Source organism: Arachis hypogaea, chromosome 15, assembly GCF_003086295.3.
Source record: "Arachis hypogaea cultivar Tifrunner chromosome 15, arahy.Tifrunner.gnm2.J5K5, whole genome shotgun sequence".
In the NCBI taxonomy this organism is placed as follows: domain Eukaryota; kingdom Viridiplantae; phylum Streptophyta; class Magnoliopsida; order Fabales; family Fabaceae; genus Arachis; species Arachis hypogaea.
Genome location: NC_092050.1, coordinates 134,775,767 through 134,793,898, shown reverse-complemented (window position 1 = coordinate 134,793,898; position 18,132 = coordinate 134,775,767). Strand labels below are relative to the sequence as shown.

Here is an 18,132-nt window from a genome sequence, read left to right as displayed (position 1 = left end):
TAAATTAGGTAACTATTAGGGGTGGCAAAACGGGTTGAACCCGTCGAGTCGATCCGCTAAAAAAAGGTGGGTCGGACTAGAATTTGGAACTCACTAAATTAAAAAAATCTGTCAAATCCGCACCGCCAAATTGGCGGGTCTTGACGGGGCAGGGCGGGCCGGTCCGCCGGGCCGAAGATTTTTATTTTTCTTTTTTTGATTAAATAAAAGAGTGATTACTATTATAAAATTAATAATTATAGAATTTTCAAACTTTTTTTTGTTTTTATTTTTATTCTTCTTTTAGTTATTAACTTTATTTATTTTATTTTACAATTTCGTATATTTGCTCAAATTATGTGACTTATTTTTTGAAAATAAAGATGATTCTATTGACAAATATTATTTTGAACAATTTTATTGAAATTAAAAATTAAAAAAATATAATAAAAAAATTATATTATAATTTGATTATTTTTTATTTATATTTGATTATTTAATTATTATTTTTTGGTTAATTTTAATAAATTTTATTTTTTCAAAAAAAAAAAAGAGTCAAGCGGGTTAGTCCGCTAACTCGCCAATCGGCTACGGGTTGGGACGGGTCGGCCCGCTTTGCCACCCCTGATAACTATATATAGATTATAGAGAGCATAGCTAGGGCTGGCAATTCATACCCTATCCGCGGGTACCCAACCCGGTCCAACCCGTTCGGGTAGGGTAGGCTACCCGATCCGCTGCGGGTAGGATAGGGTACGGTCTGGGTATACCCGGTCCAACCCGTTCGGGTAGGGTAGGCTACCCGATCCGCTGCGGGTAGGATAGGGTACGGTCTGGGTATGCCTGCGGGTAGGGTAGGGTACGGGTTTAGGGTGTACCCTACCCTACCCTACCCGCACCTCATATACCCGCACCTCATATATAACACATATTTTATAAAAATTAAGTATATAGTGAAAGAAGTGAGAGTTGAACCCACAATCTCCCTCATATAATGACTTATAATAAGTAAACAACCACTAAAACTAGTTAGTTAATTTAACAATTTAAAACATTAATTTTTTATTTTTTATGTTATTAATATGTATAAAATTCGAAATAGTTAAATTTTATATTTACTTTGAAAAAATTTGATATTTCTGCGAGTAGGGTAGGGTAGGGTTTAGAATTTTAGGATGTAAGTAGGGTTAGAGTTGAGAGATTCTCAACCCGCGAATAAGGTATGATAGAATTTTAATAAAATTTTCAACCTACAGATAGAGTTAGGGTAGGCTCCAAACCCTACCCTACCCTACCATTGCTGCACCATTTTCAAAATTTTAACCCGATAATTATACTCAGTATTAATTAAAAAGTAGTAATCAATAGTAAGTTATTACGAACCGAAGCGAAGAAACAAAGGAAAGCAAAGCAGCAGCATTCTCTCTCTCCCACACACACTTCATAGTTCATACTATAAAATCCCACTATTCTGTTTCTTTTCGAGCCACACTCTCTCTTTCCAATTCCAATAGACACGGACACGCGTTTGCTGAGTGAGCAAGCAAAGAAGAAGAAGCAGCAGCAGCAGCATGGGAGCTTGCTGCAACGGCGACGTTTCGTCGTTGCCTCACTCATACGACGCCGTTTCCGCCCGCGATCTCAGGCCCTCCAAGCATGTCCACGACAATCTCCATGGCAACATTTACCTTGACAACGTAATTCAATTTTTTTTTCTTCTCCTCTTTTCCAATTTTTCCCCCTTCTTCTTATCATTAAAATTCTTTTGTGATTGAAATTTCGAAAACTAGAAATTCTCCGCCATGTTACAATGCAAAAGGCGTTTATTGTTGTGATTGTTCTGTTTTTGCAGCTCAGTTTGAAGTTCATTGACACTGAGCAGTTTCAGAGGCAAGTTCGGGACTTTGTTTTCTACGTTCAACTGTGTCACTTCCAGAGTCTTATATTTTTATTTTTTTGTTCCTTCGTTTGTTAATTTTTGTTTATTTTTTATTTGCTTGTATTTGCAGGCTTCGCGAATTGAAACAACTCGGTGAGTTGAATCCCAGTTTATTTAGTTCAATAGATATTATTCAGGAAGTGGTTTAGAAGCTAATTTGCAATTTGGAATTGAGACATGCTTGCACGCTTACATGTTCTGAATTTTGTTTTGGAGCATTATGCACTGTTGTTGAATTTTTTTACTTCTATATGCTAAGATAATCTTTGGAATGGATGAGTTTAGAGAGAGGATGAAAATAATTGATTTTATTTTATTTATTTAATGAATAAATGATAAGAATCTTTAACGCAATGGTGAAGACTGTAGATAGCTTAGAATTCTTCATGCCGGTGATTGGCGTGCTGAATTCTCTGCATAGAAGTTATGGAATGTATACACTATACAATTGGAAGGGGAAGAGTGTGGACAACGAGGTTAGTTAGATTAGACTGGGCTGGGCATATAAAATTAATTATTAATTAATGGGAAAAGTACTAAATTAGTCCCCTACGTTTTTGCATAATCCTGTTTTGGTCATTAAGGTTTAAAGTGTTCTATTTGAGTCGATAATTTGGAGAATAGATACAAGCTCCAGAGGCACAAAATCAACAGTGGATGCATCAATACATGCATTTAACATTTTTTCTAGTTTTATAGAAAATATTTCATTTTAATTATAAAAAAAATGATAAATAAATGTATTAATGCATTCACGGTTGATTTTGTGCCTCTGGAGCTTGTACTTGTTCTCTAGATTATCGACCTTGTTCTTATATTGCTGTCATGTAGGACATTTTGTTGATTATTTATCTTTGACCACCGGTGGGACTAAATTGAAGCTAAATGAAACTTTTTTGGATTTAAATAGGACACTTTAAACCTTAAGAACCAAAACAGAATTACGCCCAAACGTAAGGGACTAATTTAGTACTTTACCCGTACTAAATTGGTCCCCTATGTTTAGGCGTAATTCTGTTTTGATCCTTAAGGTTTAAAGTGTTTTCTATTTGAATCTAAAAAAGTTTCATTTAGCATCAATTTAGTCCCACAGTGAGGTCAAAGTTAAATAATTAACGGAATGTCCTACATAACAACAGTACAAGAATAAAATCGATAATTTGGAGAACAAGTACAAGCTCCGGAGGCACAAAATCAACCGTTGATGCATCAATACATTTGTTTATCATTCTCTTTAGTTCTATAGAAAATATTTTATTTATATATTAAGAAAAATAATAAATAAATGTATTGATGCATCAACGGTTGATTTTGTGCCTCTGAAGCTTGTACTTGTTCTCCAGATTATTGATTTTGTTCTTGTACTGTTGTTATGTAGGACATTCCGTTAATTATTTATATTTGACCTCACTGTGGGACTAAATTGATGCTATATGAAACTTTTTTGGATTCAAATAGAACACTTTAAACCTTAAGAACTAAAACAGAATTACGCCCAAACATAGAGGACCCTTAATTAATTATAACTTGCTTATGCTGTGGCAGTTTGTATCAGTTTATCACTGCATTAAAATGGAATAAATAACAGACTATTAAGTACCAGATAGCAGCTTATATTATATATTGGAATAGATAACAGACTGTTATAACTACTTATTAGGATATATTATATGTCATTATAAATGGCAGTTATGTGACTCTACTTTTGAATAGAGGATAAGTTTGTTTGGTTCTATTATTTCCTCAGTTGAAGAATTGCATTGAAATGTTGATGTTGCTACTGTACTCTTAGGTTTTAAATGTATTATTATAACCATTAATACCAATTTTCATTAAAGTTAGTGTCTATAGTGAACTGAAGGTCTTTGAGTTGGGGCATGGTGGCTATTTCTATTTTTCGGAAGCTTTATTAGTACTTGTATAGTCGTATATGTTAACAAGGCCAAACTTGGAAGCAAATGATTTTTGTAAAAGTAGAAGTAGAATGGAGTATATGGAACATAAATTAGTGATAGATGCACAAATTATAATATGGATGAAAATTGGGACGATACCATACCACAAGCCAAACAATTTAACTATCTTGGATCCATTGTCCAGGATAACAGAATTAGAATCGTAGAATTCAAGCTACATGGATGATATGGAGGATGCTGCAGGCATTATTTATAATAAAAGAAAAAGTATCTTTCAAGATCAAAGGAGAAATTTCTGTCCACTTATAAGACCAAGGATTTTGTGTGGGATTGTATATTAAACAATAATTAAGTGACAATAACCTTAATCTTGCAGGGTTTAGGATGCTAACGTGGATGGGTGGACATACGTTAGACAATATTGTATTAGGAATATTGCATTAGAGAAAAAAACCTAGTTAGTGTCTTTTATGGAAAAGGTGGTAGAAAATTTTGTTGAAGCCATAGTACAGAACGTAACTAAGATGGAGGGTGTTTAGTAGCTAGAAGCGGACAGAGATCTAGATGGAATAAAGGAAATTATTGAAAATTATTAAATATGTATAAATGGTCTCACCCTAAGTATGATATATGATAGGGCACAATGGGATAAGTCTTTCTTCTTGTTGTTACTAACTATTAACACTAATTAACATATCTCTATCAATAGGAAAAGGACGGACATTGGCGTCTGTGATTAGATAAGAAAAGGATCTTTAGAAGTATTTAATAGGTCTCTCATGAGAGACTGTCAGCAAAGTGCTTTCTTATACTTTTCCTGTTACCACTAAAAGGAGGACTGTTGGAGTAAGCTAATGTTTGAAACTTCCACCTGGTTTGATATCAGTTTTTCAAATTTTAAGTAATGCAGAATCGAAAAGACAGAGAAGTAGAGAGAGAAAAAGAGAAGAGATTGTTTTTTTTTTCTTTCTCCTGACTTTTGTAATATGAAGCTGAAGTCCATAATTGAGTGACTTCTCTGTTTATATACTAGCAGAAGGTAGTTACTGCTGCTAGTTCTCAAAGCCTAGCTGAGACTTTCTAGCTTATTCTATTATTAAGTTTGTATGAACTCTTCAATAGATCAATTTGTTTTGTGTTTCAGGTTTGGCAAATATGGTCTATCCAGGTGCTGTCCATTCTAGATTTGAGCATTCTCTTGGCGTGTATTGGCTTGCTGGTCAATCCATTGAAATGCTTAAAAATTTTCAAGTATAAATTTTATTTTCACTGATTTTTGAGAGTATAAATAGGAATTTTTGAGAGCATACTCATAAAGGCATGTGTATTGTGATCTTTTCAGGGCTTGGAACTTGGTATTAATAGATTTGATATGCAAACAGTTAAACTAGCAGGTATGCAGTGGTTCTTAGGACTGTTTATGATTCTTATCCAATATTTAGTTTTAAGTGATCTCGTAATCTTTTTTTCTTGTTTTCTTGTTTGTTTTTTTTAGGACTTCTGCATGATATTGGGCATGGGCCTTTCAGTCACTTATTTGAACGTGAATTTCTTCCCAAAGTTACTAATGGTTCTCACTGGTACTCTTATTTCTCTCATGTTTATAATTATATGTTCTTGAATACAATAGGCTAATTTAGAGATATGTATTTTTATTTGTCTGAAATCCTTAAAAAAGTTATCTGCATTTCATCTGGTTTTTCTTGATTTCATTTCATGATCATCATTATTCACTCAATATGTTCTATATTTTGTATGTTCTAGGTCACATGAACAAATGTCAGTCAATATGGTAGATTATATTGTTAATGAACATCACATTGATGTTGATCCTGAGATGATAAAAAGAGTCAAGGTATGCCAAATGCCAATATTTACAACGGCCATTTTCTTGTTTTATTAGGTGTCTTTGAATTATTATTTCCAAAGCATCATTACATAAACTAGTATATATAGTTATCTGTATAAGATTTAGTGCTACTTGAAGTAGACTTGGAAGCTTTGCTTTGTACATTTTCGAGACATCTTTAGGGTGTTTTTGATGCCATTCTCCAATGTCCATTCTCTGTGCATGAGATTCTAAGTTGACAGAGCTTCACTTGTGCATGTATTGTTTTTCTTAAATATCTTGTTATCAGCATGAGAACATAGTGCATCACTCATTCACTCCAACAAATAAAAGTTTGGAATAGATTTCTGTCTTTTTCCTTGATGGGTTGTTACTATTGACAGGAGATGATACTAGCAAGCTCTGAATTTACTCTTCCCCGAGTAAGATTTTTTATTGTTGTATTTTAAAATATCTATTCTCAATACATATTGACTGATTTGTTTCTTATAATAGGTGTTAATTGTGAATCTTTCTCTTTTTCTTGTTATCTTTCCTGTTTTGGGTTATCTAGAGCTCAACTGAGAAAGGTTTCTTGTATGATATTGTTGCAAATGGTCGAAATGGAATTGATGTTGACAAGTAAGTACACAGAAAAGTTATAATTATTATTGTTATGTGGTATATATACTTTTTTCTATCCTTCCTCTTTAATGCAGTGACTGTGTGTGTAATGGTTTTTCTTTTTTTTTTTTTAATATATATTATTGACTTGCAGATTTGATTATATTGCCCGTGATTGTCGAGCTTGTGGTCTGGGTTGCAACTTTGAATTTCAGAGGTTTCATGAATTTATTGAAAACAACTTTCATGTCACTTATTAGATAATTTTCCTAGCAAGAAAGTAAACTGAGGTTACATATCATTTCTGGTATCTTAAATTATAATTTGACTTTCAGATTATTGGAGACCATGCGGGTTTTGGATGATGAGATTTGCTATCGTGCAAAGGAATGTTAGTGTATATCAAACATTGTTTTAGTGCCTTTGTTCCTAATTTAATTATATTGTTCTAATTGTTCTGGTCTTTTGGTTGTGTAATTTTGTAGATTTGAGCATCCATAAGTTATTTTCCACTCGAGCTGATCTGTACAGAACAGTTTATACTCATCCAAAAGTAAAGGTATGATATTTTAAGAGGAAGCCAACAGCTATATTTCTTTGTTATGGCAGATATTCTTGCTTTTCTTTGATTTCTCTTGTCCAAGTCTTTAATATCCATAAACATAACTGTATTGGCTTTTACTGTTTCTAATCTCGTCTTGATATTTTCACTTTTCAGGCAATAGAACTTATGGTGGTTGATGCACTTGTTCAAGCAAATGATTATTTGGAGATCTCATCTCACATTCTAAATCCTTCTGAGTACTGGAAGGTGAATAAGCCTGTTTTAAAAACATGCATATAAAATCTTTGATCGAGCCATAAAATATACTTAAATTTATTTGGGAATAAAAACAAAATGCAGCTGGATGACACAATAATTAAAACAATTGAGACAGCACCTAGTCAGGAACTAAAGGAATCTAGAGAGTTGATCCTGCGCATTCGAAGAAGGAATCTGTACCAGGCATGTTTTTACTAGTTAGTTTTCTGTGTTTAAAATTCCATGCAATAATGATCCATTGACGAGTATCTTTTCACATATGTTTTGCACAAACTATGCTAAGTCTTCTGTGTCTGTATCTAAACTTGCATACAGCCTGAAGAGTTAGTGTGGATCATCTATTTCTGTCTATTCAATTGTAGTTACGTGTTGTTGTTGAAGATCAGGAGCTTATCTTGTTCTTTTTGTAGTTCTGTAATGAGTATGCTGTACCAAAGGATATGGTGGAAAACTTTAAGGTGGTCACTGCCCAAGATATTGTTTGTTCCCAGGTACCTAATCTGTTTCAAACTTTCTCATTGGCATATACTTTTGCTTGTTTCTAAATTTCAATCAGTGGACTAGATTGTTTTCGTGTAAATACCATGACAGAAGAGTGGCGGAGGTACACTCAGAGAGGAGGACGTCGCTGTTTCTAATGTAAAAATTGATTTAACTCGTGGGAAACATAATCCTCTTGAAAGGTATTCAATGATCAGCAACAACACTTGTCGAAATACAGTTTTTTGTTTAACTTCCTTTTAGCATCAACTAATCTTCGTCTCTACCTTTTGTTGTGTGTTTCTCTTGCAGCATTAACTTCTTCAAGGTACAGCAATGAACCTTATTTTATTTTACCGACACATTTCATCAATAAGCTTAATATATTTTATTTGGGTTTGGTGGTGCCAAGATCTTTGGACTTGTAAACCCCTTGCCTGAAGGCTATTTGACATTTATAATTTATATTTTCTTTTAGTTTTCTTGCTAGCTAATTAGGTCTACTTTGTATGTATTACTAAATCTGTTGGGATATACACCAATTTAGTTATCCAGCTTCTACTTTGCTCTTGGATGCATTTCTTTTAAATAAATAATTGAAAAAGTAACTTCTGCACAAGTGTCCACATACAAATGTTGCTGTGAGAGCTCAAAAATGTATTTAGTTGCATAATCAGCTTATACTGAATAAGAAGGCTGGACGGACACTTTCATTGTTCAAAGTTGTTTAGCACACTCCTCCCTGAAAGCATACAACTATATGATTTAAAGTCTCTGATTGAGCAAGTTAAGTTGCATATCAAAGCAGTAGGATGGTAGGTGGTGTTTCAGGATTCTTCACATTAATATATTCTTGTACATAGTTTCATGAATGTTTTGTGGGAAAACTTTTCAAGCTTCTGCCAGGACAGAATTGTATTAAATAGTTTGGCAATATACTGGATTTCGGCAAACTCTGTTTTTATTATCATTCAATTCTTTTTTTTTTTAAGTTTTTGGAGATGAGCAATAGTGTTGTTTAATTGAAAGTTTGAAACTACACTTTCAAGTATGGAAATCCTGAAGGTGTATTTTGTCTTTTGCCACCTGCTATATTACATTTAGTCATTAACTTGTTAAGTAATCCATTCAGGATTATGATAGTGATGAGAAATTTACAATTTCCAATGACCGCGTAAGCCACCTGCTGCCAACAACTTATCAAGATATGATAGTTCGGGTGTACGCCAAAAAGCCAGAATTGGTCAGTGGAATCAAATCCATTTATACTCTGATCTTCTTTACCTGTTCAAATCGGCTGTCACTTATGCTCTGCTTTGTGCAATCCTGTAGGTTGAAGCTATTTCAGATGCTTTTGAAAACTTTCAGTTAAAAACATATGGGATCAAAGCACAAGTACACTCAACACCAGAGAAGAAGAAACGTCGATACACTGCATGTATATGAGGTCTATCCACTTTTTTGGCCTTTCATTTTCCCCCTTTATTTTTGTGAGTAAACTGCTGCTTCTCTTCCTTATTTAAGTTTACAAGTACTTACATTTTTCCACAATCAAAATATAGCTGAGTCAATAGGGTCACTGTATTGTTTGAAAGATGATTTTTAATGTTATTTTCATACAAGAAACGTGTGCTACACTCTGGAGACTCTAATTGAGTTTACAAATTAAAGTGTTAATTAATGTATAGCAGGAAATTTCTTCAATGGTTTTTAGTGTAACAATTTTCTTTAGCTGTGAATGTCAGTGGGAGCAATCTTTTCTTGTGTTTGTTAGTTGGCAGTTGCAACTTGCAAATGTTACCAACCTTTGTTCCTGAAAATGGCTCCAATTTTAATGAGTGAGAATGACCAAAAAATATCTGATGACCAATGCAGATATGCATCACTACCAGCTTAGGTGCTAAGACTAATTTACAATTATGTCTAGTTGACAAACTTTCCTGTGATGCTATTACTAGGGTTTAAGTGTCAGATTTATTTCCTTAGCCAATCACGTCATTTCAATTCACAAAACAAAATTATGAATTTGATTCTAATGCACTTAATAGGTCAGTTTTTTTGTTTCATTCATTTAGTTTTATACATAGAGTAAATTATACTAATCGCTAACACCTCTTTATTTGTATTTAATAAAATTTGAACACTAATTGTTCCTATAAACATGACATGATCCCCCATCTTCTAGAGAGCTTAGTGTATGCATGAGAAAACAAAGGGCACTGTATAGAATATAACCTATTATAGGATAGAATTTTGCGTAATTCATCCTATATTTTATATTAGAAAAAGTGTTTCACCTTTATCTCTGAGTGAGTGCATTGACAGTTTAAAACATTTTACACAGTTGTCTAATCACATTCATTTTTTTGAGTGACCATTCACTCAATGTAAAAGGTAGTTATTTTTGTTGATGTGGCGTTATATAATTAGATGCATGTGTAAAACTGTTCTACATTGACAGTGCACTAAAATTAGATTCTTATCTCTATTATCTCATATAGTATAGTATAATAAAATATAATATTACATGACATTACAAAAAAAATTTTCATTGTATTGCATTGCATCGTTGACTTGTTAAGGCAGATAATCCAATTGCATGTGCGTCCTGTGACCGTGAAAATTGTGGTGCTGAAGCTAGACCACAATGCATATCTTACCATATTTGATGTCTGCATACATCACATATGATCTTACGTGAATTTTTTTTGTTTTAATTATACGAAGGTTACTTTTTCCTCCATCACTCTTCTGGAGGCGCCATTGTGTGTTTTGTTGTGAAGGGTTTTTTTGCTAGTGTTTGTATTTTTTGAGATCACGGATGTTAAGTGTAAATAAAAATCGCTAGTGTTTTTCCTTCTATTCAGTTGAAACTTAGCATCGTGATTCATGAGTATGTCGAGGCATCTTTTTGTGGCACATTAAGTCATAAAGTAGGATTTCACGGGCAAGCAAGATCATACCAACCTAGAAATAATAAGCGTTGCCTCTATTTTATCTTAATTTATTTGCACTATTAATGTCTAAATCTTATGATTTACCCACAAACCTATTTTGGTCGACCTTTAAACAAGAGATCGATAAAGACATGAGGCATGCATGATAGATGAACAAATGCAGAACCTGTTTTTCTAAAATATCTTGTTAAAATTTGAAACTCAGTTTTCTGTTTAACAGGATTGTTGACTTCATATTCAAGTTATTAATTTAAGATTGCTTAAATCTTAACCAACTTGTGCATAACTGCATACCACGTATTTTTTATAATGTTATTCTGCATATGTATTTTCTTATACTGTATGTTTGCATAAATTTATATAAAAAAAAAAAGAAGTGACAATATCCATTTCCCAAATTTATTATCGATAATTCATTTGGTGATGTACGAAGTGAATATTAGATTTGAGAATTTCTTTGCTAAAGAATGCTAAATTTGTTAGAAAAATGTGCATTACATATGATATCTCTATTCTTGGGCAATTTACACCTTTAAAATAATTGGAGCTTAAATTTACACAAATATAACATTTTTAAATAGTTTATAATTTGGTTCTAATTCTAATCTATATAAATCGTTATAAGCTAGAGAGTTATTATAATATATTCTTAAAGTAAATACATAAGTTTACCCACATTACTTTTAAAATATATTTTTCTTTCTATTAATGCCATGTCAGCAACATTGCTTACTTGGCAAAATATTAAAATCGACCACTCAATTTTTGCCAAATTAACTATTATTTCCAAATCAGCAAAAATATATATATATATACAAAAATTTGTAATCAAATTTGTAACCTACAAAAATATTAAATTCATATTCATATATTTATTATATCTTACCGTTATAAACAATACAATAAATTTATAACTCCAATAATTAATTTATTAATTTCTATAAATAGCTCATTAAATATAATAAACATTCATATTACAAATGTAATAAGAATATTATTAATCATAATAAATTTTACGTTATAAATATTTAAATTTCATATTTTTTGAACTACTTATATAAGTCTCTTATCACTATTCCTTCAAATGATATCAAATTTAGCACAAGAAATTTATTTTCGAACTACACAACATCTTAAACTTACTCAATGGAGTATCATTCTTTGGACAATATCACCAAACAAAAAGACAATTAGTTTATCAAAGTTCGCATGGTTCATCTATGGGAAACATTAACATCCACAAATGAAAAAGAGTCTCTTTACTTAGAAATGATTATATTAGATGAAAATGTACAAAACAAACATATTTATTATATTTTTAAATTAAATTTACGAAAAAAATACTTTAATTATTTTTGTTTTTTATACTTTTTATATTATTTTATAATACTTTATATATAATTGTATTTTAATATCGTTAAAATTATACTATTTTTAATATGCTATTTATTATTCTTTTTTAACTAATTATGAACTATGATTTACTAGCATTGCAGGGATGAAAAAGTCTATACTATAAAAAATATAAAAATAGAAGATACAAATGATTTGTATAGGCCAATTAAAGGTATAATGAAAACAAACCTTTTACTCAAAATTTTGCATCACTTGAGACATTACCTGACAGAGTGGGTCAAAGAAAAATACTAACAGGTAATTTTATTTTATACTATTTCAATTATTCTTATTAAAAATAATTTATTCAAAAAAAAATCTACACATTTTTGTTCTTTTATTGTAGATGTCATTAGAAAACTACATTAAGAGATTAAGAAGAAAGAAAACCATACAAATTCAAGATACATCTTCAGAAGAAAAACATACATGCAAAGATGGAACAAACAATATAATAGAAAGTGCATACAACTCAACAATTCATAAAGAACATGCTTCACAAAAACCTCGACAGAAAGAAGAAAACAACAATTATAACAATAACTATTAAAGAAAGAGGAGGACGAGCGCCACATAAGAAGACTAAATCTATCAACTAAAACAAATGCAAAAATCAACCTACCAAATAAAAATGTCACTTTGTACAATTCTAACATTTAAATCTTTTGTACTACAAATTATTTTAAACAAAACACCTTTTAAATTTAACTTTAGTTTACACATTCAATTTAATTCCACAAAATATAGCCATTTTTAATATTTATTATATATTATCATTAATTTACCATCCGCACATTCGCGCGGGTCTCATTCTAATTTTTATGTAAACCGTTATATCCTATCGCGGATTACGTGGGAGCATTTTACGTAGCTTATAGTGAATTACATATTGAATATTTTTTGGATAAATTAAATTTTTTAAGTTAAATAATTTCATATTTTTATATTAAATTTTTATCGTAAAAGGTTTAAAATTTAATTTTTGTTATCTAAATAAAATTTAAGATAAATAAAAATAAAAATAAAAAATTTATACATGATTTATGTAGAATAACATATAATTTTGATATATATATATATATATCATGTTGAATTAGCAATAAATCATATTTAAATAACTTGATTTAAATTTATTTAATCTAAATATCATACACATGCCTGATCCATTTTTTAAAAAAATGTTAAGATGATTCTTTAAAAATAATTATTTAATAACTTATTTTAAATATAATTATTTAATGTTACAAAATTATTATTGTATTATATTATTCTTTATTTTTTTTTTTAGAGTACATTATACAACTATCAAATTTTTAAGTGTACGATAAATATTTTTATAAATATTTAGAGTAGTAGCATACGGCCTAAAGCTTTTCCTTAATAGAATATACATAATAACGTACTCCAACTCGTACGAGATTTAATGTATTCTACAAAAAAAAAATGATATAATATAATAATGACAGTAACTTTAAATAATTATATAAAAAATAAGTCACAATTATTTTTAAAGAATGATCCTAACATTTTTCTAAAATGGATAAAACATGTGTATGGATTTTCCGATTATTTACATCAAGCTATCTAAATAGGATTTATAGCTTATTCAACCTTGTTTATATATTTCAATAGTATTATTCTAGGTAAATTATGTATAAATTTTTTATTTTTATTTAATCTTAAATTTTATTTAAATAATAAAAATTAAATTTTAAATTTTTAATTATAAAAATTTAATATAAGATTATAAAATTATTTAATTTAAAATTTTAATTTATTAAAAAAAATTCAATACGTAATCCACTGCAAACTACATCACTAACTTTCTCATAATCCGCAATATCTTATAGTGTTTTTGTATTCCAGTTATTGTGCATAATCTTTCTTAGGCCTCGCTAGTAATCCGCAATAGAACACGGTAGTTTATATAGATTAGAGTTAGCACTGAAATATATTGGTGTAAATTTGAGCTTTAATTATTTTAATGGTGTAAATTGTCTTTTATTTTTTTTTTTTATTATAAAAAGGATAATATTTATTTTTCGTTGAAAAACATTCTTCATTGTAGCATCCCTCGTTAGATCTATATAGTAAGAAATTCGAAAATAATAAAAGTGAGTTAAGACTTAAAATAGTTCCTCAAGTTACACTCGAGTTTTATAGTAGTCCCTGAAATTAATAGTTATTCATATGTATTTCTGGAGTTGTACTCCGGGACTCAGAGTCATCAGTATTTGTCGTTAACTAGGCTCCACCAGAAAGTTGAGGTGGACTCCCTTTTAACACGTTGGTAAAGTAAGGGATAGATGACGTGGACGAGAAAATATTTTATGAGTAATTTAGTCCATGAATCAATTTTAAAAAACCCTAATCCCCAAAATTAAAGACCCTATTTACATCCCTTTTGCTTCTCTTCTCTAACCTCACATATGTTCTCCTATCCATCTTCAAAGTTATATAGTTATGGCCGGCGCGAGCTCAAAGCCTCAACCTTTTCTATTGTTGTCTCTCGCCGGCCTCCATCTCGTCGCCGCACTGCTCGCTAACCTCTCCGCATCATTGTGTAGTCTCGTTTCTCGTCCTCAATATTGATGCTGTCACTGTTGCCATTCTGGATGCAACAACTTCAACCAGTTGACCTAAATGCTTCTAAAAAAAATATTAATAACTGTGTCCTTTTGCTAGATAAAACTGAAACAATCAATAAAACAAGTTCAGTAATACATATGTTATTATTAACCTAGAAAAGGACTTCCATCTTATATGAAAGAGAAGTTTTTTCCAACAATTCAGAGGATGTTTAATAAATTCTACTCAACGTCCAAACTTATCTTTTTAACAAGTAGACTTCAAATGCAAAATAAAACTACTAACTGACATCTCCAATAATTAGAAGATACACAATTTAGAATCCGAACTAACAAGAATAAATTCAACTACATCAGTTCTAGACAGTGATTTTTTTGGTATATGATAGCAACAACAACCCTGGACAAACTACATTACCAACTAAGAAGATCAAAATTTTACTTTAGCAGAGAGAATTACAATCTAAAACTAAATACACCCATACTATAAAAATTGTATGGAGCTTCTCTCTCAACCCCTCCATTTTAAACTTAAAAATCAAGAATAGTCATGTCATGTTAGAATAATGAATAAATAAATAAATTGTTAATCCAACACAAGATTTCTGATACACTCAAGACAAAATTAAAACCTCAACCTACTACAAATATAAATAATTTTCTTGTACCAATACACTTTAGTTATTTGTGGCTGAAGGCTAAAAATCAATCATGTATTAACTCAGATTACTATATTTTCATATCTATAAAACTTATAATCAAATAAAAAAGTTCACCTCACTATTAATTTATAAGTAAATTAAAAAAAATCCAAAAAATTTATCCAAAAACATTCATAATCCTTAAATATTGATTATTGAAAAGGTAATAATACCCTGTATAAACAAGGGTACCAAAGAAAACCTTGAAAATAAATATGTCATATATAACAATTATTATCATATCCATAGCAATCAAATACGGCTAAACAATTGAAATTAAAGAAAATATCATTACCAGGTGGTACCTATGGTCTAGATAATGTACATGAATCCAATAGACTGTGAAGGATCTCAAGAAACTGGCAATACATGTTGTCCCTAAAATTTGTTATCATTCCTTTAACCGGTATAGGATAATATGTCTAATAAATGCCTTATGAGTAATTTTATACATTCATGTCATAAGAAAAATGTGACCTCATTCACATACAAAGCATACCAAAAGTCCAAGAAATGTTATTCCTTCCTGCTGAACAATATAGGATCGCAAAATATTAAGAACTTGATTCAAAAAGAGAATCAAGATATCTGTTCTGCAACCATCATAATAAGTTCACATTAGAAATTAAACACAGAAAATGCATGAACACCCAAAACTGAATCATAAACAGATCAAGGTGATAAAAGGAAATCAATACCCAATTAACACCAACTTCTTATCTTGACTTTGCAAAGCCTGGGTGATGACATCAAAGACGCCTTCATTCATTAAAACCCTAAAAACATACATAAAAATTAAAAGCTAAGAACCAACAGGGTTCATAAAACCTGCAAACCTAGCTAGAATAAATCAAATAAAAAATAATTAAGAGTTAAACATCAGTGCTACAAGTCAAAAAAGTATTATAAGCGAGTATAATACCTTACTATAGTTGCACATTATTACAATGTGAAAGATTACATAATATCAGTGCTATAATCTTGGTCGAAAAACTCTAATTAGTTACATGATCACAATATCACATGTAATTACCTAAAGAGCCGAAACTGCTGGACCATCTGTAAGCTCTTGCTTAAGGACAAAATTTGTGCAGAAAATATATCTATTTATCCCATAAATGATGCATATCAAGTTTAAAATAAAAATCAGCACCAAAAAAGACAACAATTATTAAGCAATATAGCTTTAAAAAATTTAGGAGCTATAATAATACAAGTTAGGATAATATCCTCACTAATGTAGCATATCAATATATGATAAAATTCAAATATTCATTTAGAAAGAGAAACATCACCCTGATGTTAATATCAATATATTACAAGAAGTAAAACATAAATCCTATAGTCAAACAATAAATGAATTTCAACCCTAAACCATATTATCACTAACACAATAAAAAAAATTGAAACAGGAATCAATCAAATAATCCTAGTAACTACTAAAGAAAAATAAAATAACAAGATTTACCACAAACAGAGCATCTTCTATGGCTAGACAGATCCCTTTTGTGTATCTCTGTTAAAGAAATTCTTTTTTGAAAACACTCTCATAAATGACGACGAAAAAGCCAACTGTGGAGACCAGTCGAGTTTTGAAGGAAGACACTGTAGCAGCCTCACTCAGAGCAGCGCCATTAAAGATAGGTTTTGAAGGAAGACGTTTGTATCTGTTTTGGAAGGAAGAGGAAACATTGAGTTATGCTTCTACCCATGAAAACGACGTCGTTTGGCCCAAATTAGGCACCAAACCAACACTGTGTCGTTTTGGGCTTGCCAACATGTTAAAAGAGAGTCCACCTCAGCTTTCCGGTGAAGCCTAATTGATGGAAAATGCTTGAAGGACGACTCTGAGTTTCGAAGTGTAACTTCAGGGATGCATATGAGTATCTATTAATTTCAGAGACTATTATAAGATTCGAATGTAACTTTAGGGACCATTTTGAATCTTAACTCAAAGTTGTATGTAATGTTAAGTCATGTTCTCAAAAAAGTTAAAATTTGAGGTTTTTATACTGTGAAGTAATTATCATAATCAAACAACAATATTGTTGTCATCATAAAAGTAATTCTCATAATCAAATACCTAAAATTTTGTTGGCAAGCACTAAGCAGTACACGAATTACTACTTTCTCTTGGAAATAAATATCATTTTTCCATTTAGTATATTGAAAAATTAATGTTGGTTTCTTAAGGGCATTTGTTCTCCCTATTAGTAAAGAAAACAGCTAAGCTTTTATGCATTATTGAATTTTATCACTCAATTAGTGTTATATTCAAAAGTAAAATTCAAATTCTCTTTCCTAATGTGCTTTTTGTTAAAAAAGGTGGTTTTATAACTAAAAGAAATGAGCCATTATTAATTTTTTTATACATGTTGAATCATTTTTTTTAAACAAATAATCATCTATTCAAATCGTTAAATTTATTACTATACAACTCTTTTCAGCTACCTTTATTTTTCAACAATTGATTCTTCTGATACGTTTTAATAAATGCCAATTTATCGTGAGATTTGAAATGGATACACTATTGAGTGCAATTTATGTAAACTATCGTTGAAGCATAATCCAGTACAGGCTTTATTCAAGTTCCTGATACCTTTTACTCACCCATGATTCCAGTGTGTAAGACACCGACTTAAGTGATCATTTTAAAATTGAAAGCATCTTTAGGGGAAAAGGGGAGATCAATTTTTAAAGTAATCATTGGTTATGGTCCATCCACATAAGCATTTCAGTTTTCAAATCAATCATGATGATGATGATGATCTAATGTTCTGTAACCAACTCTTCTATCAATGCCATAAAAGTTAGTTTGATTCTTGCAATTGCAACAACCTATTTCTTTTGAGACCTTGAACTTTATCGTATGTGATTTCACAAGAATAACCTTCCTTATTAC

The 18,132-nt window shown here is 30.6% G+C and overlaps 1 protein-coding gene across 2 annotated transcripts; it reads left to right on the top strand.

The window, feature by feature from the left end:
• Positions 1-1,335: 1,335 nt before the first annotated feature.
• LOC112750794 (uncharacterized) lies at positions 1,336-9,293 on the top strand. Of its 2 annotated transcripts, none has more exons than XM_025799645.3 (19): positions 1,336-1,676; positions 1,832-1,869; positions 1,989-2,011; positions 4,979-5,085; positions 5,177-5,228; positions 5,330-5,414; positions 5,599-5,689; positions 6,067-6,105; positions 6,237-6,304; positions 6,441-6,503; positions 6,622-6,677; positions 6,772-6,845; positions 7,005-7,097; positions 7,191-7,292; positions 7,520-7,600; positions 7,704-7,792; positions 7,902-7,917; positions 8,722-8,832; positions 8,922-9,293. In XM_025799645.3, the coding sequence occupies exons 1-19, from the start codon at positions 1,551-1,553 to the stop codon at positions 9,033-9,035; spliced, it is 1,428 nt and encodes a 475-aa protein (XP_025655430.1). In that variant the 5' UTR covers positions 1,336-1,550; the 3' UTR covers positions 9,036-9,293. The 2 variants fall into 2 exon arrangements, with proteins under 2 accessions (XP_025655430.1, XP_025655429.1); XM_025799644.3 differs by having other exon boundaries at positions 7,701-7,792.
• The last annotated feature ends 8,839 nt before the right edge of the window (positions 9,294-18,132 follow it).